Raw genomic sequence first — 18,871 nt, 5'->3', positions numbered from 1 at the left:
GTTTATTCTCATTACTTTCTGGCATGAACTTGCTTCTCATGCTTTTGAGGGCTTTAATACTTTCCATTGAGACTACTGTACAATAATGAAATGGATATCACTGGAAAACTTTGCTGTGGATGTCCTCAAATGATTTGTTTTATTTCAGTACTTTCTCCCCATTCCCTTGAATATCCGAAGGACAGTCTCTCATTTTCCTGAGTGTGCTTGCTGAAGAAAGGTGTTTACTGTGTGAGGAGTCAGGAGGGGCCCATTCTGTCATCCAAAGGAGATGGGCTGGTTAGTAGGTACGACTTCTTTGCTGGAAATAGTTTCATTTTAGATGAGACTGTCTGCTTTTTTTCCCCCTCTTCATTTAAGTTTTCTCTTCAGCTTTTCAAAATACATTATTATTATTACTTTTCCTTGATTACTGTAATTCTGCACCTCCAAGGATCATACTGTCATTAAAGCTGGGCATAGACATATTTCCTACTGAAATTCCCATGGCCAGGCGTGGCTGCCCTTTGTCTGCTGCTCAGTTTTTCTGGGAGTGTAGCTCCAGGTGGCTGTTCATCAGGCTTTAAGGAAAGGAAAACCAGGCAGGATCCAGTTGGGAACCCTGGTGGTTCTCACCAGAATCCTGCCAGGTTTGCACAGGCACTTGCTTTAAAGTAGCATGTATCACCTTTAACAGCTGGGCCAGTTGGTGTGGAAAATCGTGCCTGGTCAGTTCTTGTGACACTGGCAGCAGTTAGGAATGGTTGAACTGGAGCAGTGGGATCACAGAGCAACCTTCTGGTGGAAGCAGCAAGAGGCAGAAGCCCCTTAGCATGTGCTGGCTGAGAGAGGGTGGATGGCATTTGTGGTGGTTGGTGATGGCTTCTGTGGCTCAGACAGCCCTAGACTTTCTTCTCCTCATGTGTTTGTTCCAAATGCTACAAAAATCCATCAGAGATTCCTTTTAAAGAAGATAATACTTCTGCTTGGGAGGTCTCTGAGCTGCAAGATGCTGATGAGTGCACTGGGAAGTATCACTCCCGACTTGCTCTCGTCTTCTTGTCTATAGCATTTGATATGGCCTGTCAGGGGAGGCAGCATTTTGAGCTAAATGAAATCTGGTGGGAATAGCAGTTCAGATGTTCACAATTTTCGGAATAAAAAGTTCCATCTTCATTGGTGGAAAGTAGCTGAACATTGAAAAAAAGTTGTTTTGTGGCTTACTGTCATGATACATTTGCAGATTCAGAAATGGGTTGCTGAGGCCAGGGCTACAGTGAAACTCTGCTGTCAGGTTCTGCTGCAATGAAGAAAACAAAATTCAAAAGCCAGGAATACATGCCTACATGGGTAATAAGACTATTGAGAATTCTCATTGTTAATTATATTAGAAAATTAGAGTAATAACATTTATGTTCCAAGGAATAAGCTAATTGCTGACTATTAGAATCTGGTTGAAAGCTATTCTGAGGTGTTCAGTAATCTCATATTTAGTTATTGCTGCCTTCTTGTGCCTTGAGCTCAGCATCTCAGCTGGAGGGGAGGATTAGATGGAGCCCCCAGCCTCCCTCCCACTTGTGTGTGATGTGTCACATCTCAGGGCATGTCTGACTCACCTGCTCCTTTGCCCCTGGGTGTGATTCCTGACTGGGAGTGGGTGGCTGGAGCAGGGAGCTGGGTGCTTCACAGGCAGCTGCCCTCTGTAAGTCAAGAGAAGTTACCAGCAGGCCACTGGATCAGTGTGAGGAAAGGGAGATTACTGCTTTGGAGATTACTCCAATGCTTTTGCATTGTCGTTGTGAAGTTTGGGTTTCTGTCCATGGGGTATTATCAGTTGCAGAGAGTTAGTAGAGGGCAGTGGGTGATGTTCTGAGCACAGTCAGTGCTCAGTCACAGCAGTCAGGCCATTGGTGCTGGTGGGAAGCACTTGGTGCTCTTGCTGAAGAGCAGAGCATTGCAGGAGGCACCCTAGCCTCAGAGGGAACTTGGGATCCCAGGCAGCCCTGGACTTGCCTTTTTTATTCATAGGTGATGGTTTCACCTTAAGGTTTAATTCTATTCATTTGTTCTGCACTCCGGAGGGGTAGAATCCTTCCTTCTTTTCACTCTGGATTTAGTTTGAGCAATTTATAGCTCTTTGTTCCTGAGTGAACATTGCCACTTGCCATAACTCCTCCTTACCCCTCCTGCCCTCAGCCAGCCCTGTTCTTGCTGCACGATGCAGGACAGGCTGGTTTGGGCTGGCCTGGACAAGGGGCTCTCTGCTCTGGGGCCGTCCAGCTGCCCTCCCGTGCCCTGTGTGCCAGAGGGGGTGGGCTCTCAGTAGCCACAGCCTGAGCAGGGGTGACCTTTGGGCTGTGTGCCACCACTCTGTACAATGCCACTTTTCCAGCCACTTCTCTTTCATCCTAGGGTCACATTGGCAATTTATAGTCATTCTGTGATGAACTGCATCGTCCACCTCTTGTTCCCTTATAGTCTCCAAACAACGAATGTGTGTTACTGTGAGAAATCAGTGTGATTTTTTGTGTCATGTGCTGAATTCTGATTTTCAGTGGCATTTGTAGCTGCTTGTTCAGAAGATGTTGAGTATCCCAGCAGATACCGGTGATCTTTGGCATTTGGTCTTAGAAAAAGGCTGTTGTAGTATCATATCAAGAGGATCAAATTTGTAGTGCACAAATATGCTTAGAAATCCTCTTCAGGTGTCTCTTCAGTGCCTCTGAAACTCTTGATTTTTCTTCAAAAAGATTTCTCTTTAAAGGTTGTGGGTCTGCATTGCTGTGTGGTGATATTTTTATCCTAACATTTACTGTGGAAGAATAATGAGATACCTCTATTTAGCTCTGCTTTTTATTGTTTCTGTGTACAACTAAAGAAATGACTGTGGCTGTCTTCCCACAGAAAGGTGGAGAGGTTTTGGTTTCTTTCATGGTGTCTCTTAACTACCATCTGGCCATGGGATCATATCCTACTGATCCTACAGTAAACTCCAAATGCCTGTTAATATTTTCTCTCTTAAGATGGTGGATAGTTTTTAAATTCTGATTTCAGAAGAAATTCCTATAATGTCTGTGCCAAGCATGCTGTATTTTTTTCCCTTCCATTATGAACCAGTGCAATACTAATAGATGCACTACACTAATGTAGTTCTCATGGTATTAATAATTGGAAAGCTACCTTTATTTCTTGTAATTTTTCTAGTAATGTTTTTGTTGATGAGACTCCCTAGTGATTTAATTATCATCTTGAGATAAGAAGATGAGGACTAGAAATTTAAGAGCTTGTGTTTTTCTTTCAACATAATCAGTACAGGAGGAATCTCTTAGTTCTGGTGGGAGTTAGTGCATTGTTTTGTCAAATCAACTTGCACACTTTTCAGTATCACACTTGCACACTTCATCATCCTGTGCTCAAAATTGCATTTCATCAAAATCTGCCTTGCTTCTGAACCTCAGCAAATAATTTTGTACTGAAACTTTGCATACAAAGAAAACTAAATGCACAATGAAGAGACATCTTAACAATGGGTCAGCTGCTGTTGTTCTGTAGTGCTAAAGTCACCACTTATTAGAGCTGCAATAAAAAAATACATTCTTATTTAAAGAAAGAAAAGTCACCTAATTCTCAGATGGTTTGTGCAGTTGCTTCCAAAACATGGAAGTAATGTTTAGGTTTCTCTGGAACTTGTACCATCAGCTTCAGATATGGGAGGAGGGAAGCAGAAGCTGGTAACACCAACCTGATGTAGAATAGGGGTAAGAACATACAACCATGAGTAGAGAAAAGATGGGTCAGAAATATTCCTGACAATGGGCAGAGAGGTCCTAGAGCTGGTGTAGCTCTCACCCAAAGTGAGAGGGCCACTCACAGTCCTCAGTGTGGGTTCAGGTGAGCAGAGTATCCTCTGATGTTTAGTCTCACTGTGTGCAAATTAAACTGGGAACTGTAACTCAGAGTATCAGATTCCTGACTGTGGTATTTAGTGAGCTGTAATTAAGGCTGTGGTGTTTAATGCCTTAGCTTGTGGAAGAATATGATGTGTTTTTACCCAGACAAGTGTTCCAGCATCCAGTTAAACTTCTTTTCATGTGTGACTTGATATTCAGGTGGTGATGCTTGACACATCTTTAAATTTTCTTTAGCTCATATGTACATTCTCAAAGTGTTCAGGCTGCAAGTGAGCTGAACTGGTTGGGATTGTTTGCTTCATTTAGGATAGCCTGAAAGCCCAGCAGCCAGTGCCAGCGAGTAGGAACACATCCTGTGCTGTGTCTGAGTTGCACAAGGTGCTGCTTCTGCTGTGACTTTCACTGAAGCTAACCCGAGGTATTTTCAAATGCTGTAAATCTGCCAGAGATCCAGCACTACTCAAAACAGGTCTGGCAATCTTTTTCCAAATTATTTTATGAATCGAGTACAACCATTTCCATATTAGGAATTTTCTGTACTTTTGTACATTTTTAAACTGAAATGCTCATGGCAAGGAAGCAACGAGCATGGTTGTGAATATTATTAAATGCTTAAGGTCTCCAAGTCTTTAACAATCTGTAGTAACTTCTCTCTCAGGAAATTATTTTCATGCTAGAAACTGATACTGCCACTTGAATGGTGTGAGTAGATTAATTAGTTGTTTGATCATACTCTCTTCTTAAAGAAACTAATTGTTGCATTTAATGCTTAGAGACTTTTTATCTGATGTAGATGAAACCTTTTATAAAATATAGTGATATTTAAATTTGAGACGCTGATGTGCTGAGTAACATTTTACAGTTACTTTGGGGGTGTGCTGCAGCCCCTGGCGTGCAGGATGGTGCCGGGAGCTGAGGGCAGCGCGGCAGGGGCTCTGCGCTGCTCACAGCCCTGTGCAGGGTGCAGCCCAGGCTGCTGCAGGCTGGGGCACAGCTGCTCTCCGGTTATAAAACCCCAGGGGCTGCGTTTGCAGTTGTGCAATGGCATCTGGGGGCTCTCTGCGGCATTGGCAGAGTTCCTCCTGCATCCCTGGTGTCCGCCGGGCTGAGCAGCGCGGAGCTGCCCCGCGTTCCCCAGGGCAGCTGCCAGTGCTCTGCATCTCCTGGCCTCCAGCTCTTGTTTTAATGTTCTCTTTCACCAGGATGTCTAGACTCTTTTTGCCTTTTAAGGCATGGCATCTAAGGGGGCCTTCGGGTTACAGTCTTGGGAACGTTGGGATTGCAAGGACATATTGCACCATTTCCTTTAAACAAAAACAAACCCAAAAAACTTCAATGGATTCTGTAGGACTACTTTAAGTTCTTGACTGTTTTCTCATTAAAATTCCTTTCTTGTTTTAGTATCTGTGGGATGTTTGATGTTTACTCATAATTGGGATTAAATGGGATTTTAAAGGATACAGACTGATTCTGATAGTGATAAAATAGAACTTTCACTTTTTAAAATAGCCAAACAGGCTAGTTAAACTAGAGGCTGTGTAAAGCAAATACTTGACAAATTTTATTATTATACTTTTACTTCTTAAAACTAATAAATTAATTATCTGTTTGTTACCAGATTTACAGTACTGTGTTTTAATATTGTTTTGACTAGCCAGGTTTCCAGCACAGGCTGGCCTGTGAACATGGATGGGAACATGAAGCCAGTTCAGAAGTGTTGATTTTTTTCTTTTTTTAAAAGCTGAAGAGAGAATTCTCATAAGTGAAGCAATAGCTTTTTTTTTTTTTACTGTATTTAAAAATCATGCAAATATGATCTCAGTAATGTGCTGTATTCCAGCAGACTGTGTCTGCGTGTGTGTGCACCATACAGATTTTGTGTGTGCAGCCCCAAGACGAGGGCAGTTATATCTACCCATTTTGTTTAAATAACAAAGATATGATAAGCTCTGCATTCTTACAGTTGATCTCAATGGAAAATGCCAGGAAGTGGAGTGGAGAGGACACTTCACCCTTGCTGGGAGGTTGGGGAGGAAAGGTGGATGCTGTACTGAGAGGTACCTCCTGAGCATCCCACACAGGTGTTACTAACAGCTAATAAATGCTGATACTAAACTGCTGACTCTCCTCACTTCAGTGACACTGACTATTAAATTATCTGTAACATTAACAGGAGTTGGCAGTGGTTTTTAAGGAAGGATTTTTAAGGACCCTGCTTTGGTGCCTGAAAGTGAGGGTTGCTAACATTCAGGTTATTAAGTGAGGTTTGCTAATAGAGCAGTTAAGCTGGATTTATTCTCCATTTTGTTACCTGTAGCCAGTTTTTGCTTTATTGTGGTAAAGCCTGCATGAGTAGGAGTATAGCAGCAAATGGGACTAATGGGAAAGTATTTTATTCTCCCTTCTGCCCCCACTACTTGCAGCTGGCAGTAGTTGAGGAAGATGCAGATGACTCAGTGCGTACACAATTACATTCAGTGTGGCACCAAAGAAATGCATGATGGTTTCTTTGACCTATTTTTGCCTGACTTGTTGAAGAACATAATATGCAAATGCTGGTCAGATTGTGATAAAATTGGATTTGAAGAAACCTAGTTGGGTAATCCTGCTGTTTAAGAATTTCCACTCAGCATTGTGTGAGTGCTTTAATTATGGTTTTTATCAGCACCCTGGAGCTCTGTTCTGAGGTCTGGCGGCACTGCAGTGGTTTGTGTGCAGAGTTCCCTGGGCTGGTGGCCTGTCCCTCTCTGCTCCTCTGCGGCAGGCAGGGGGACACTGAAGCTTCTTGAGAGAATTTTACTGTCTGACCTTGGTGAGCTGCAGCTCCCTCTGAGGAACCTGCCCTGTCTGGCACTAGGGAGCATCGTTAAACAGACCAGCTTGTGGTGCTTGGGAATTAGAGATGCCTGCAGACGCTGCCAGAATGAGCATGAGCCAATGAATGGGAAAATTAAGCCTCAAGTATCAGGATATGGTGAAAAAGGGGTGAAGAATCATCTCCCTCCCGTAGTTTTTCTGTTTGATGGCACTCACTGTAGCCATTGGCACAATTCATGTACTGTAGGTACAAAATAAACCTTTCCATTTATGAGTTGTTCACTGGGTTGTTCAGGAATGAAGTGCTTAATGCAGTATATGAATGGGCAAGTTAGAAATGTGAGACCCTGTGCTGGGATTTTGTTCATTATTGTCTTGAAGGACCTGTTGCTTATGAAAATATTTTGATTTATGCTACACAAGAATTGTAGTTTCGGGGGATGGGAGGCACAGGTTCCTGTGGAGAGGAATTGGGGGGAGAAACTAGTTATGTTTTGCATATTCTGTTTGCCTTTGTTTAAAGCATAGCTCTCTGTACGGTCTTCAAATGAACCTTCCCGTAGGATGGGCTTGCTAAAAAGCTGTTGATGGGCTTTTGTTTATGGGACAGGTGGCACACTACATTCATTTTTGTCTAATCTGGAAGGTTTGTTTGAGTCTCTTTCAGATTTCAGTGAGGAAATGTCATGTGCCTAAAACAAATACCTCCTCGCAATGTGCCTTGGCTTGGGATTCTGCTCAGTGGTTCTTTTGTTCATCTGCTAGTTGGATAAAACCTAAAATACATCTAAATCTGACTTTTTCAGGGGGGGCTTCATTGTTTTTGTTTTCTTAGGAAGAACTATGTTTGTTTTATCTGTCAGAACCTCCTATGCGTTTAATGGTACTTGAACTGGAGTTGATTTTGCATTTATCTAGCAGATAAGAATGTTTGTTGTATAAGTGTGTCCAAGCAATAACAAAACTCTGTACTAAAGCAGTTAGCAGGAAATAAGTCACCATATCATGTCTGCAGATTTTTTTTTGTTCTAGATTCTAGATATGATTAAGTTCACTTTTAAATTGATGCATTTCTGTTTAGCCAGTTGAGAATCTCTTCTGTTCACTTAGTTCAGTCTAGTTCATTATTTTTCTTAGAATAAGCATTAGTTTTGATGTCATAAATGTTTCAAAACAAATACCATTCTGCTGTTAATTTTGAGTGTTGATTACCCTCACTCTTAAATATGACCCATTCTCCTAATAAACCATGAAAATGTTTCAGGCCTCAGCAATATGTTCTGTATTTAGAATTGGTCTCTTGCCTGAATTGAGAAGGGGAAGTCAGCAGTAGCTGAATCTTAGGATTATAGAGAACTGCTGGAGGTGGCAAAAGATCAGCTGATGTAGTAAAGATTCTGCAATATTTTATGCACTGAAGTTTTGCCACATTACAGCCAAAAGTGAACTAAGAAATAATGAAACCTTTGCAGCTCCATGTAAAACAGTAGAGGTGCAATGATGATCTGAAACGCACGTTTTCTGCTGTTACTTCTACCATCACCCCCAAAACCAGATCAGAGGTGAATCGGGAGGCCTGGTTGAATTTCTCTGGGTTGGTTTGATTGTATTTGTGCCATTAGGGCACAATTTAGTGCCCTAAATCCAGGGTGCTGAATCACTGGTGGTGCTTAAGCTTCCCTCTCTGGTAAGTATTGTTTTTCTAAACTTTGTATCTTGCAGGGAAAGTTTAATGCTCCTTTGTGATTTAAGGCCCCTTGCAGCTTCTTACCAGAGTTAATAACACTTTTCATGTAGTCTTGAGGATGCAGACCAGGAGCAGGTGGGAAATCAGTCATTTTTTGCTTAGGGTAAAAGATGGTTTCCTGCTGGAGGAGCAGGACTGTGTTTGAGCCATATGATCCCAAATATTCATATCTGTGCCAGCTGTTTTAGATGTGGGAAATGCATGTGCTTTGCAAGGAATGAGACCCACTTCGTTTCATGCATAAAGTTGGGACTGCCAGGCCAAGTAAATGAGAACAATAAATCTAGATCTTAATGCAAGAAAGTTCAACGTCTTCAGATACTTTAAGTGGTATAAAAGCAATATATTTCTTCCCTATTTTGTGCATGTGTATTCTGCTGTACCATTAATTTAAACAGTCTGGATGTAAAAATGTCTTCCTAGTGTGACATTCTTACTAACGTTCTGTGGGTATTTTTCAGGCAGAAAAAATGCTGACCATTTTGTGGTTTTTTGGAAATCATGTGTAATTATGTCATTTAACCACACAATACGGCTTTCTGTGGTAATGTTTTAGATAAACAGGAAAGCTCATTTTTTACTTTGTTTTCATTGCAGAACTGTATTTTTTTTTTATTTTAATGCAACGTTCTTTGATTAATTTCTTCAAAAATATAACAACATATTCTGACAGGAAAAATACACGATTAGCAACCTCCTAAAAGTTCTTTTTCAGCGTTGGTGCCTGTCACAGCACATTTTCTCCATTTTGGGGAAATAACAGTGTTTTATGTCTGATGTGCCTGTGTTGCCAAGAAAGTGATGTAAATATGAGGCATTTACATAGCCCCGAGGCAGATGATTTCTTCATTAAGGGCCCTTCTCCAGGGGAATTTGCAGGAAAGTTGAGATGACTACAGTAATGGTAGGAGGCTGATGGGGCTAACTCCAAGAAGAGGATGTTGCATCCCAGAGTAGAGGCTCTCTCTCAGGAATTCCATGGCCCTAAATCGTGGTGGCTCCATGGAGCTGCTCTGGGGGCTCGGTGCTGCACACCCCCGGCAGTAACACTGGCTGACAGCTTGCCAGTTTATTCAGGGCTAAGAGCACAAAATGGCATTATTGGGAAGTACATCTCATACTTAATCCTCTGCTTGGGGCTTTTTTCCTCCTGCCTGTGTGATGTGGTGGTGGGAGATGGGGGGTGGAGGGCAGGGGATGCTCTGTCACAGCACTGGAGCTGCATTGCACACTCTGGCAGAGCCAGAAGCCAGACCTTTCCTCAGCTTACCCTGACCTTACCTCATTCTTTCTGAGCCTGCTTTGTTGATCAGATTCTTGCAAGGAAAAGGTGTTATTGCAGGTAGCCTGGGATACCTCTGCATGGACCTGAGCATCCAGAATTAGCAGATGTTTCCATCATGACAAAGCTGCATTTTAATGCAATATTCACTGTACTTACTTTAAGAAGAGTGGAAGTAGAAGAGAAACCAAAAGCCACTGTTAAAAATGAAAAAGTAAGTAATAAAAGAGAGCTATACAAATCTTTGGGTGCTTGAAGAGTTCGAGTGGAATAGAAAACTCTCCAAAGTACTTGGTACAGAGAAAAAAGGTGAAAAGGTTTGTTCTGTCCATCAGAGAAAACTTTCTCTCTTGCCTCGGCCGGAGAAAGCTGTAGCTGTGTCATTTGTGGGAGAGAGCAGTAATTCATGGAAGAGGAGATTTCCACCACATTCAGTTTCTCATCTTTCCTCGGTAAACCAGCCTTGAAAGTGGAAAAACTTGTCAAATCTCATCACCCTAAACTATGAAAAGATGTGTGATTTGAAAGTGGGGGTTGCCTCCCATGTTGGACAAATGTCAGGGTGTATTTTGTTGGCCAGATGCTGTTCCCCTGGTTTTCTGGGGTTTTTTAGCTGGTCCTGGAACTGCAGTCATGGGAGGCAGAAGCAGGATCCTGGATCCTGGTTTTTTGAGTGTTCCAAGCAAGGGCAGAGCTTTAGCAGCTGGGGAGTTGGGTTTTTCTCTGTAGCTTTGTGTCCCAGTCCCCCAGAGCAGTGCAAACCTAGATGGAGCATGGAGGCTTCCCAGGAGGGCTGGAGGGTCTCGATCCTTGCTTCCCCTTCCAGGAGGGTGTGTGTAGGCACCATGGAAAGGCCAGGCACCAGTTTCATCTGGGATGTGAGCTGTGGCAGGGGGAAGAGCAAAGGAAGCTCTGGGGAAGGGACTTTGCTGTTGTTTGCAATGGGACTCTCTGGGGCACCTCGTTCTGCTTCGTGGCTGTGCCAGTCAAGGGGTGTTCTGTGTTAATTCCCTGCCTCAGTTATGTACACACTCTCATAAATTATTTATTTCATAAATTTAAAAATGCAGGGAAAATGAATGTTAACACATGGTTGGGTTTTTTTTTAATGAACCTTATCACTGGATGAGCCGTGGCCTTTGAGAATCTGCTCTGGCTCTTGTGGCAGCATTTGGACAACACTTTTAAGCTCTCTGAGTAAATTGTGGGGTTATGGAATCAACCCTGTGTATTTCACTTTCATTTCATGTGTTCTGAGTAGTTTGCTTTTTTATTGAAAACAAAGTTAGATTCCTCTCTGAGGGAATGGCCAGTGAAAGTGATACTAAGTATGTTTTTATAGAAGTTTCATATGATTTTTAGTTAATTTGAAGGATGCTTCTGACAAGTTCATAAATGTGTAGGAGGACAAGATTATCCTGATGTTTTAAAGGGAATATATTTTGTATTGAGGACTGAGATTTCTATTGTGATTAGAAAAAGGGAAGTTTCTGTAGGAGGTTAGCTTTTTTCTGATGTAGTGATTAATGTGGATTTCATTATTTGACATAGCTTTGCTGTGAGACAGTCATGGCAGGTAGCAGGAGGGTATTACTGTAGCACTGGCAGGATGGATAGTCTTTGAGAAGGGGGACATACATTTTTATTGGAAGAAAAATAATAACACATTTAGTTGGAATCTTATTTGAAGTACCAAAGAGTTAGAAATAAATTGTGTGTATGGGAGTGTTGTCCTTTTCCTGTCTCCTTCCATCAGACAGGGAAGCAATCGAGGTTTTCTCCCAGCCTGTCTGATGAATTTATCAATAGACTTGGGCTGTCACACCCCAGGCACTGCACACTGCTGCACGTCCTAAATGATGGCACATCTTAATTGTGTTTGAAATGGTTTGGGTTAAGTCAGGCCTAAGTGTACACAACTAACACTTTTTTCTTACCAGAGTGTGTCACAGGTAAATGCATTTTATAGTTTCTTAAGGGATAAAATGAAATCTAAATGTAGAGTTGCTTTGGAGTTCATTAATTCTGATCTTGGGAATACGTAAATAACACCAGATTATTTGAGTTCATTACTCCAACTGCACCTTCAGTATGTAATTAATTTCTAATGCTGTACACAGGAGACTCTTTGGGCTCTTCTGAGCTTTGCCAGCCAAGGTGGGTGTGTTAGCCTTGAAGAAGCAATGCTGCCTGGTGTGGAGAAGAGTCAGTGTAAAAGTTTATCAGCAAAACACCAGAGTTGTTGCCCAGCCTAGCAACTGATGTGCCAGAGATTTTGGCTCCTTCAGCCAGATGTTGGTGGCACAATTCAGACTTGTTCATGTTTTGAGAAAATGAACCTGATCTTTGGGGCTTGTACTACAGTATTTCTAGAGAATATTGCAGAACCATTTATTTTAAAAGAAAAAAATTACAAGTGTCATAATATATTAAAAATAGTGGCAAGAAAATTAGAAATTTTATTATATTGCAAAATCCAGAAGTAAAAATTTTGCTGGCTGACATTTAGCATTAATATGTGATGTTGATCCTTCTTGAAAGAGCAAAGATTGGCTTTTAAAGCTTTTTTTTTTAAATTGCATTCAGTCTCATCTTCAGTTTTGAGGCTCGTGTGTACAGAGAGGATGAACTTCATTACATGCTAATACTTTAGAATGAGCCTGTGTCTGGACAGTAATTTTTTTTGGTATGTGTGTCATTGTTGAAATCATAGTTTGACTTTGATTCTGCATTGATTCTGAATATTCCATTTCATGGATGATCTTTCTTTCTGAAGCTATTCAATGTCAAAGATAAAATCTGAAGTGTTTAATCACTGGGTATCCATTGAGAATTTGTTTGATGTGAATTGGCCTGCTCTGTTAGCTGACAAAAATTAGTGTGGCATGTGCTCTCTTTAATGAACATGTGCTAAGTGAACTGTGAGAGGCTTTCCAACCAAGTGTGAGGTTTTTTCATTAAAGTAGTTCTGCTGAGCTTTAATTAGTTTTTAAAGTTAGATTTTCTACTGTGTTCTGAAGTACCTGGCAAATGAACATGAGGAGTATTGTCCTTTTCTTAGAATTACTGCTCATGTTAGTGGCAAAAATGGTGAATTCTTTCAAAACCCTTTTTCATCATTTTGCAAGTTTTGTTGGGGGAGGCAAAGACAAACCAATGGATGAAGCATAAAAAGTGCATGAAGGAAGGGTATCTGCAAAACATTGAAATTGGCAAAGAAGGATTTAGCAGAAATTGGTTTTTAATTATGGCTTCTGTCAATCTTTTAAACTTATGTTTGTGCAGAACATTCAGATTGTTGAATATTTGGCTCTGAGGAAAGTATCTCCCTTAGTTCCTCATCCTCAGATTGAAGTGCTTACTGAGCCTCGTTAGAATTCTGTGGCACAGCAAGAAGAGAATTCTTTCTAAAAAATGTCAGTGGGCGGATGGGGGTGGTTGTCCTGAAATCCAAAGCAAAACACTCTTAAGGCCTTCCTTGCTCGTCCTGGAAAATGCAAAAACCCCAACAAAACAACAAAAAACCCCCAAACCATCCATGCGACTGCTGCTCTTCTGTCAGTTGTGTTTGAGGAGGAATCCCCTCGCACGTAGCTTGGTGTGAGGGTTGTGTGCCCGAGGTGGGTCAGTGGTGCCCATGTGCTGGCAGCTGTCCCTGCTGGCTGCTGCTGGGCTCTGGGGTGGATACCTTTCAGTTTTGTCCACTGGGCAGACTTTATTTAAAAGTACAGTGAGTGTCAGTGTTTTATACTAAATGGTGAATTCATCTCTTGCCAGAGTCCACACGAGATAACTCTTCCAAGAGTTAACTTCTGAATTTAGTGTGACCTATCATTATCCCAGTTCCATGTTTGTGTTTGCAGCACCAGGGGATTTTCCTTCATCTCTTAGCTGCTTGTTTTATTGTCCTATAAGGGAATCATAAAATATGGTTTTATATGAAATATAGTGTACTGATGATGATAAATGTGAAAAAGGCAGACATTTTTGGAGACCAGTAGAAATCCTGAATCTATTCTATTTTGAATTAATGTAGGTCTGAATTGGTAGTGAATTTTAAGTAATAATCTTTATTGAAATGTCTTTCACAATCTCAGAACATTAATACTGTGTAATTGTGCTCGAGGTTGGTCCAGTAGACAAATGCATTCCATCTTCTAGTTTTGGAATAGTGTATCATGAGTGAAAAATGAAATAAAGTGTTTGAGGTGCTGTTTGCATGTTAAGCTGGTGGCCTGCAGGGGTTTCATGCTTTTTGGGGTGTCTTGGTCATTTTGCTGTTGGAGTCCTTGTAATTTTGCTGAAGTGTTCTTTGTTGAACGGGACAAATCCAGAAAATCTTACATTAATTTGCTTTTGTTTTTGCTCCTGAGACAGTGCCCTGTTGCAAACTAAAATCACACATTCCTGAGTGTAAACCGATCGTGTGTTCCCAATGGAAATTTCAGGAATACTTGTGGCTACTTTCAAAATGTGGAAATCTATTTATTTTTTTTTCCACTTGTTTTTCTTCCCAGCTTTTGGCACTGACTGCGTTCATCTGCATAGAGACCATCATGGAATGCTCCCCTTGCGAAGGCCTTTATTTCTTTGAGTTTGTGAGCTGCAGTGCACTGGTGGTCACCGGTGCTCTCCTGCTTTTGTTCAGTCTGAACCTTCACACAAGAATACCCCAGATCAACTGGAATCTTACTGTAAGTTGGTGCAAATTCTCACTCTGTTAAAAATAGCTGCAAATCTGGTTTAAGTTTGGTCTTTGGTCTTTGCTTCCTCCTGTTTAATATTGTGTATGAGTGTTCTTTATGCTGAGTGAAGTATAAATTTTACTTATATTTACTTTGAATGCTTACTGCAGAATGTAGCTGTGAAATGTAGCAAGATTAAACTACATTAAATAGAACTAAAATTGTGTTCTGGTAGATTGTCTTTGGGAGGACAAACTTCCTGCTAATGCCAGCAATTATGCTTTGTGGATGAAGTGGATAAAAATGAAGCCTGCAGTTATTTAACTTTGACAGATGCTGTATTTACAGTAGCCCATTGTTCTCTCTTAACCTGGGGGTTTTTTATACTAGGACAAATTTGCTACATATATTTTCTTACACGGACTAATACAATCATTGGGCAGTAGTGTAGAAAAATTGTTTTCTGTGAAAATCAGGTGTTTTGTATTGCCTACACACATAACTATTAAGCATTGACTGGCAATGCTTAATGTGTTCTCAGATATAAGGAGGTTTAGGAAGAGAACTGCTGGCAGTGCACATTCCTTTTGTACAAGTCTCTATTTTCATGCTGTATTATGAGTTAAACTTTCAGATTGGGTTGCATAAACACAGGTCACAAAACCAACATGTTAAGTCACTCTAGCAAAAGATCTGTCAGCTTCAAGGACAATATTTATACCAACTTCTTTGGACAGTACAGATGCAATTGTGCCAGTGATCTGTTTTATGTTACAACAGTAATTTTGCAAGTACTGTTGGAGTCCCAGAGGTCTTTAGGCTTCTGTGTGATTTTTAAAAAAATTGTTTAAAACATAATTTATTAATGTTGCAGTTTGCTTTGTTTCTAAGCCTAAATGGCTTGTTTAAATTGAGACTGGAACGTGGAATTAGATGATCCTTTCTACCCGGGGCCTGCAAAATCTATTGATGAACTCCTTCTAAGAGCACTTGGTAGATAGACCAGGTGTTCTGTGAGCTGTGGCTGGTAACTGCACAGGAATTATCCCTCTGAGGCAGCATCAATTGTCTCTGCATAGCACCTGTTAGGAGATCTTTTGGGGAAGGTGAGGTTAAAAATCCCATCAGCTGTGCTGTGGGGTTTTTTTGTTTTGTTTTATAAAGGTATTTTGGTTTTTGAGCAGTGGTCACGCTCTGAGCCCCCTGCCTAAACAGCATTGGAGCAACCTGAGCAGGTTGCAGATCAGAGCAAAAGGCACCTGGAATACACTGCAGATGCTTTGCTTTAGTTCATAGTGCCAGATGCAGAGGGAGAAGGAATTTGCCATGATCTCCCAAGTCTCATTCTGGTACTTGTGTACTGAAGATGAAATGCTTCTTCCATCCTTGCACCACAGTTCTCCAGAAGTGAGAAGGGAACTGGCAGCTTGTGTCTTCCATGAACTGATGACACCGTCCTTCTTCCTGGTATTTCTTATAGATTTCAACAATCTGATTATATTTGATTTTTATTTATAATTATTTGATTTTAGCAAACAGGTGGGACTGTTCCTCTGACAGGAGTGAGTGAGGGAGTACCCTCTTTAATTCAGAGTGCTTGGGACCATTCTGTGATTCTACAGCTGTTCCTGCAGTACAGAGTGTGAGATCAAAGGCTGCTGATAAAACACCTGTGGGACATTACTTTGGCCAAGTTAGTAGAAATTTAAGAATGTAGGGTTCTGGCTGATTTTTTTTTTTCTTTTGCTTATTTTGGCATTTTATTCTTTACCATTTAAATGTATGCTCATACATTATTTGCCTCTTTCAATATTTATTACTTTCCTGTGTTTTGATGGTTTTTTTTATACTTTTGCAGCCTCTGTATATGACACAGTTACTACAGGAGTTGCTTTCTGTACAACAGTCTTTCACATCCCTGAGTGCTTTAGGAGGAAGTCACTCCTGCTTATGTATAAATTCATCAAGATAGGTGCTTTTAAAAATATATATGACTTTATAATGCATATTTCCCTTATGGAAAGTCTCTAACATTGCTTTTAGAAGCTGTGTGAAAAGAAGAGGCTGTTGCAGTGCTTGAAGGAATTTAATCAACTTAAATTTAGGAAGAAATCTTTCTTTAAAAACAGCACTTCTTCCTAGAAACCATTGAAACAATTTGCTTTCAAATGATCCTGTGTATTAGACAGTACCTGGCCATCAACTACTATTGTCCAACACAGGATTATTTGCTTTAAAAGTTTATTAAAATTAGAATTCTTCCCAGCATGTTGTGGATATTGGCAGATGTCCCCTGTCCCTGGCTGGAATGAAAATGTGGATCAGTATAGACTAGGATCTAACAGATACGCAAAGTTGCTAAATTTTTTTAAATATGTATTTTTAGCCGTTTGGGGAAAAGAGATTTGTTTTGATCCTAATTAGAGACTCGCCAGTCATTTTCATATTTTCCTGAGGTAAATATGCAAGAAACATGGAGCTGGTGAGGGCAGAAGAGAGCCTTGTCTGGGTGTGTTGGAGAGAGGCGGGTTTGTTCCAGCAAGATGAAAGAACAGTCACTTGTCTGTGTTGTGCAGCACTATCAATATTATGCAAAAATGCAAAAGCTGGGGAACCTGTCAGTGGAAATTTCCATTTCCTTTATGCCTCACAGTTCAAAGGGAGCCCGTTCTGCAGGGAGACAGGAGTGGCCCAGGGGAATGGGGAGCACAGCAGCTCCTGCTCCACCAGGAGCTCGGACACGTTTGCTTTCAGAGAGCTAATGAATTTTGCCATAGTTTTGTCTTTGCCTAAATGATCCTTTTGTCGTTTTTCTAAAATTCATGGTTTGGGTCTCATGTGATGTGCAGGGAGAGCTGAAGCTCTGGTATCCAAGGGGGGAGTGTGAGCTGGCCCTGCAGGAGCAGGGCTGGGCAGGAGAGGTGCCGGAGCCCCGGGGACTGCAGTGTGACTGGGATCCTGTGCTGGGATCCTCTCTCCTTCTCAGGGAGACCCCTCAGAGCTGCCAAAGAGCTGGGAACGCTGGAATTTGGCAGTGTCTCTTGGATGGGGGTTTGTGTGACAAGAGAAACCCGATTATCTGAGTACCAGTGTAAATCATTGCACAGTCAGCCAGTAGAATGAACTGTTTGTGTGGGTGCAGGGAAAAAAAATCTTCCAAGACTTTTTGACCATTGATTTTTTGGTTGTAAATTACTTTCTTGATGCACTCCCTGGAGTTATGGGAGTGTTTTTGCAGTTCTGACTGCAGAGTATTTCAGCTGAGAGCAGCCTCAGAAGTGAGGCACAGAACTGGGCACAGCACAAAATCAGTTCCACTGGGCTGGACTCAGTCCCAAGGAAGCAGCAGGGAGCAAACGGGGAGCCAGGTGTGTGCGTTCGAGCACACGGAGCAGCTGGGGAGCTCTGTGCTGCCTGGACACTCGATTTCATCATCTCTGCAGGGCTGGGGTTCTTCACTGCTGTGGCAATGAAACCTTGTATGCAATGCAACTGACACTTGAAGGAGTTGGCAGAAAATTTCATGTGGTGCACAAATGACAAACTGTCCTGTGCCTGCCTTGCCTCTGCAGAGTGTAATTGCAAAGCTGTAGTTCACAGGCCTTCACAGGGCAATCTTGATCTTTATTTCTATTTTTAATTTATTTTCCCCCCTTCTGTTTTGAACAAACATCTTGCTTTCCTTAGCTGTTGAATGAAAAATCAGTCATCCTTGACCTTTATGTTTACTGCTCTCAAAATAGTAGTACCTATTGAGGATAAAAATGAACATTTTATAAGTTTAAAAAAAATTGTTAGAATTAATTCCCTCTGGGCTCTTCATGGACTGTTCTCATTTGGTGCATGGTGTAAATGTTACTCTGTAATAAATGCAGTCTCAACTTTTAAATGCAAGAAATACCATGTATTTTGGTAGTTATTGCAGGTGTGGTCTGTTGCTTTGTGACAGTAACTTTCTGAAATTGATGTGTGTGGACTCTTATTGGGGAAGCAATGCTTAAGTGGATCTTGTGTTTACTAAGGTAACTCTAAATAAATGAGGGAAAGATGAGATGGCAATTAATGCTCATATGGTTAATTTGGTTCTTGCTACCTAGCACTTTTTTTTGCTTGAGGAACCATCTTTTTATTTTTAGTTGTGGTGCAAAATACTCAAACAGTGTTTAATAACAGAGCAAAATTATGTGAGTTTGACCAGAGGTGCTTGGTTTAGAGGACTGACTGTTTGTAACCTTCAACTTGATAACTTCATACAGAAGCAAGGGGAAATGTTCCCAAACCTTGCAAATAAAGTACTGGTTGGAGGAAAAATGAGGGTCGTTGTACAAAAATTTAAAATAAGAATTAAAGAAATATTAATAACCACACTCACCCTCCCTTCCCCTGACAAACAAACCAGCAACCCCAAACAAAACTAAAAGGAGATGTTACTTGGAGCTCCATCTTCTGT

At 41.2% G+C, this 18,871-nt stretch overlaps 1 protein-coding gene across 2 annotated transcripts in view; it reads left to right on the top strand.

Moving 5' to 3' along the window:
- Nucleotides 1-18,871, top strand: part of CMTM4 (CKLF like MARVEL transmembrane domain containing 4) — a 36,877-nt gene that overhangs the window by 3,630 nt on the left and 14,376 nt on the right. For both annotated transcript variants that reach the window (XM_039558197.1, XM_039558196.1), the window contains exon 2: nucleotides 14,254-14,430. In XM_039558197.1, coding sequence (XP_039414131.1) covers nucleotides 14,254-14,430 — 177 coding nt within the window. The remainder of the gene's footprint in view (nucleotides 1-14,253; nucleotides 14,431-18,871) is intronic.

Source organism: Corvus cornix, chromosome 11 (assembly GCF_000738735.6).
Source record: "Corvus cornix cornix isolate S_Up_H32 chromosome 11, ASM73873v5, whole genome shotgun sequence".
NCBI lineage: Eukaryota > Metazoa > Chordata > Aves > Passeriformes > Corvidae > Corvus > Corvus cornix.
Note: the sequence above shows the minus strand (reverse complement) of the source record. Positions and strands in the feature narration are given on the sequence as shown.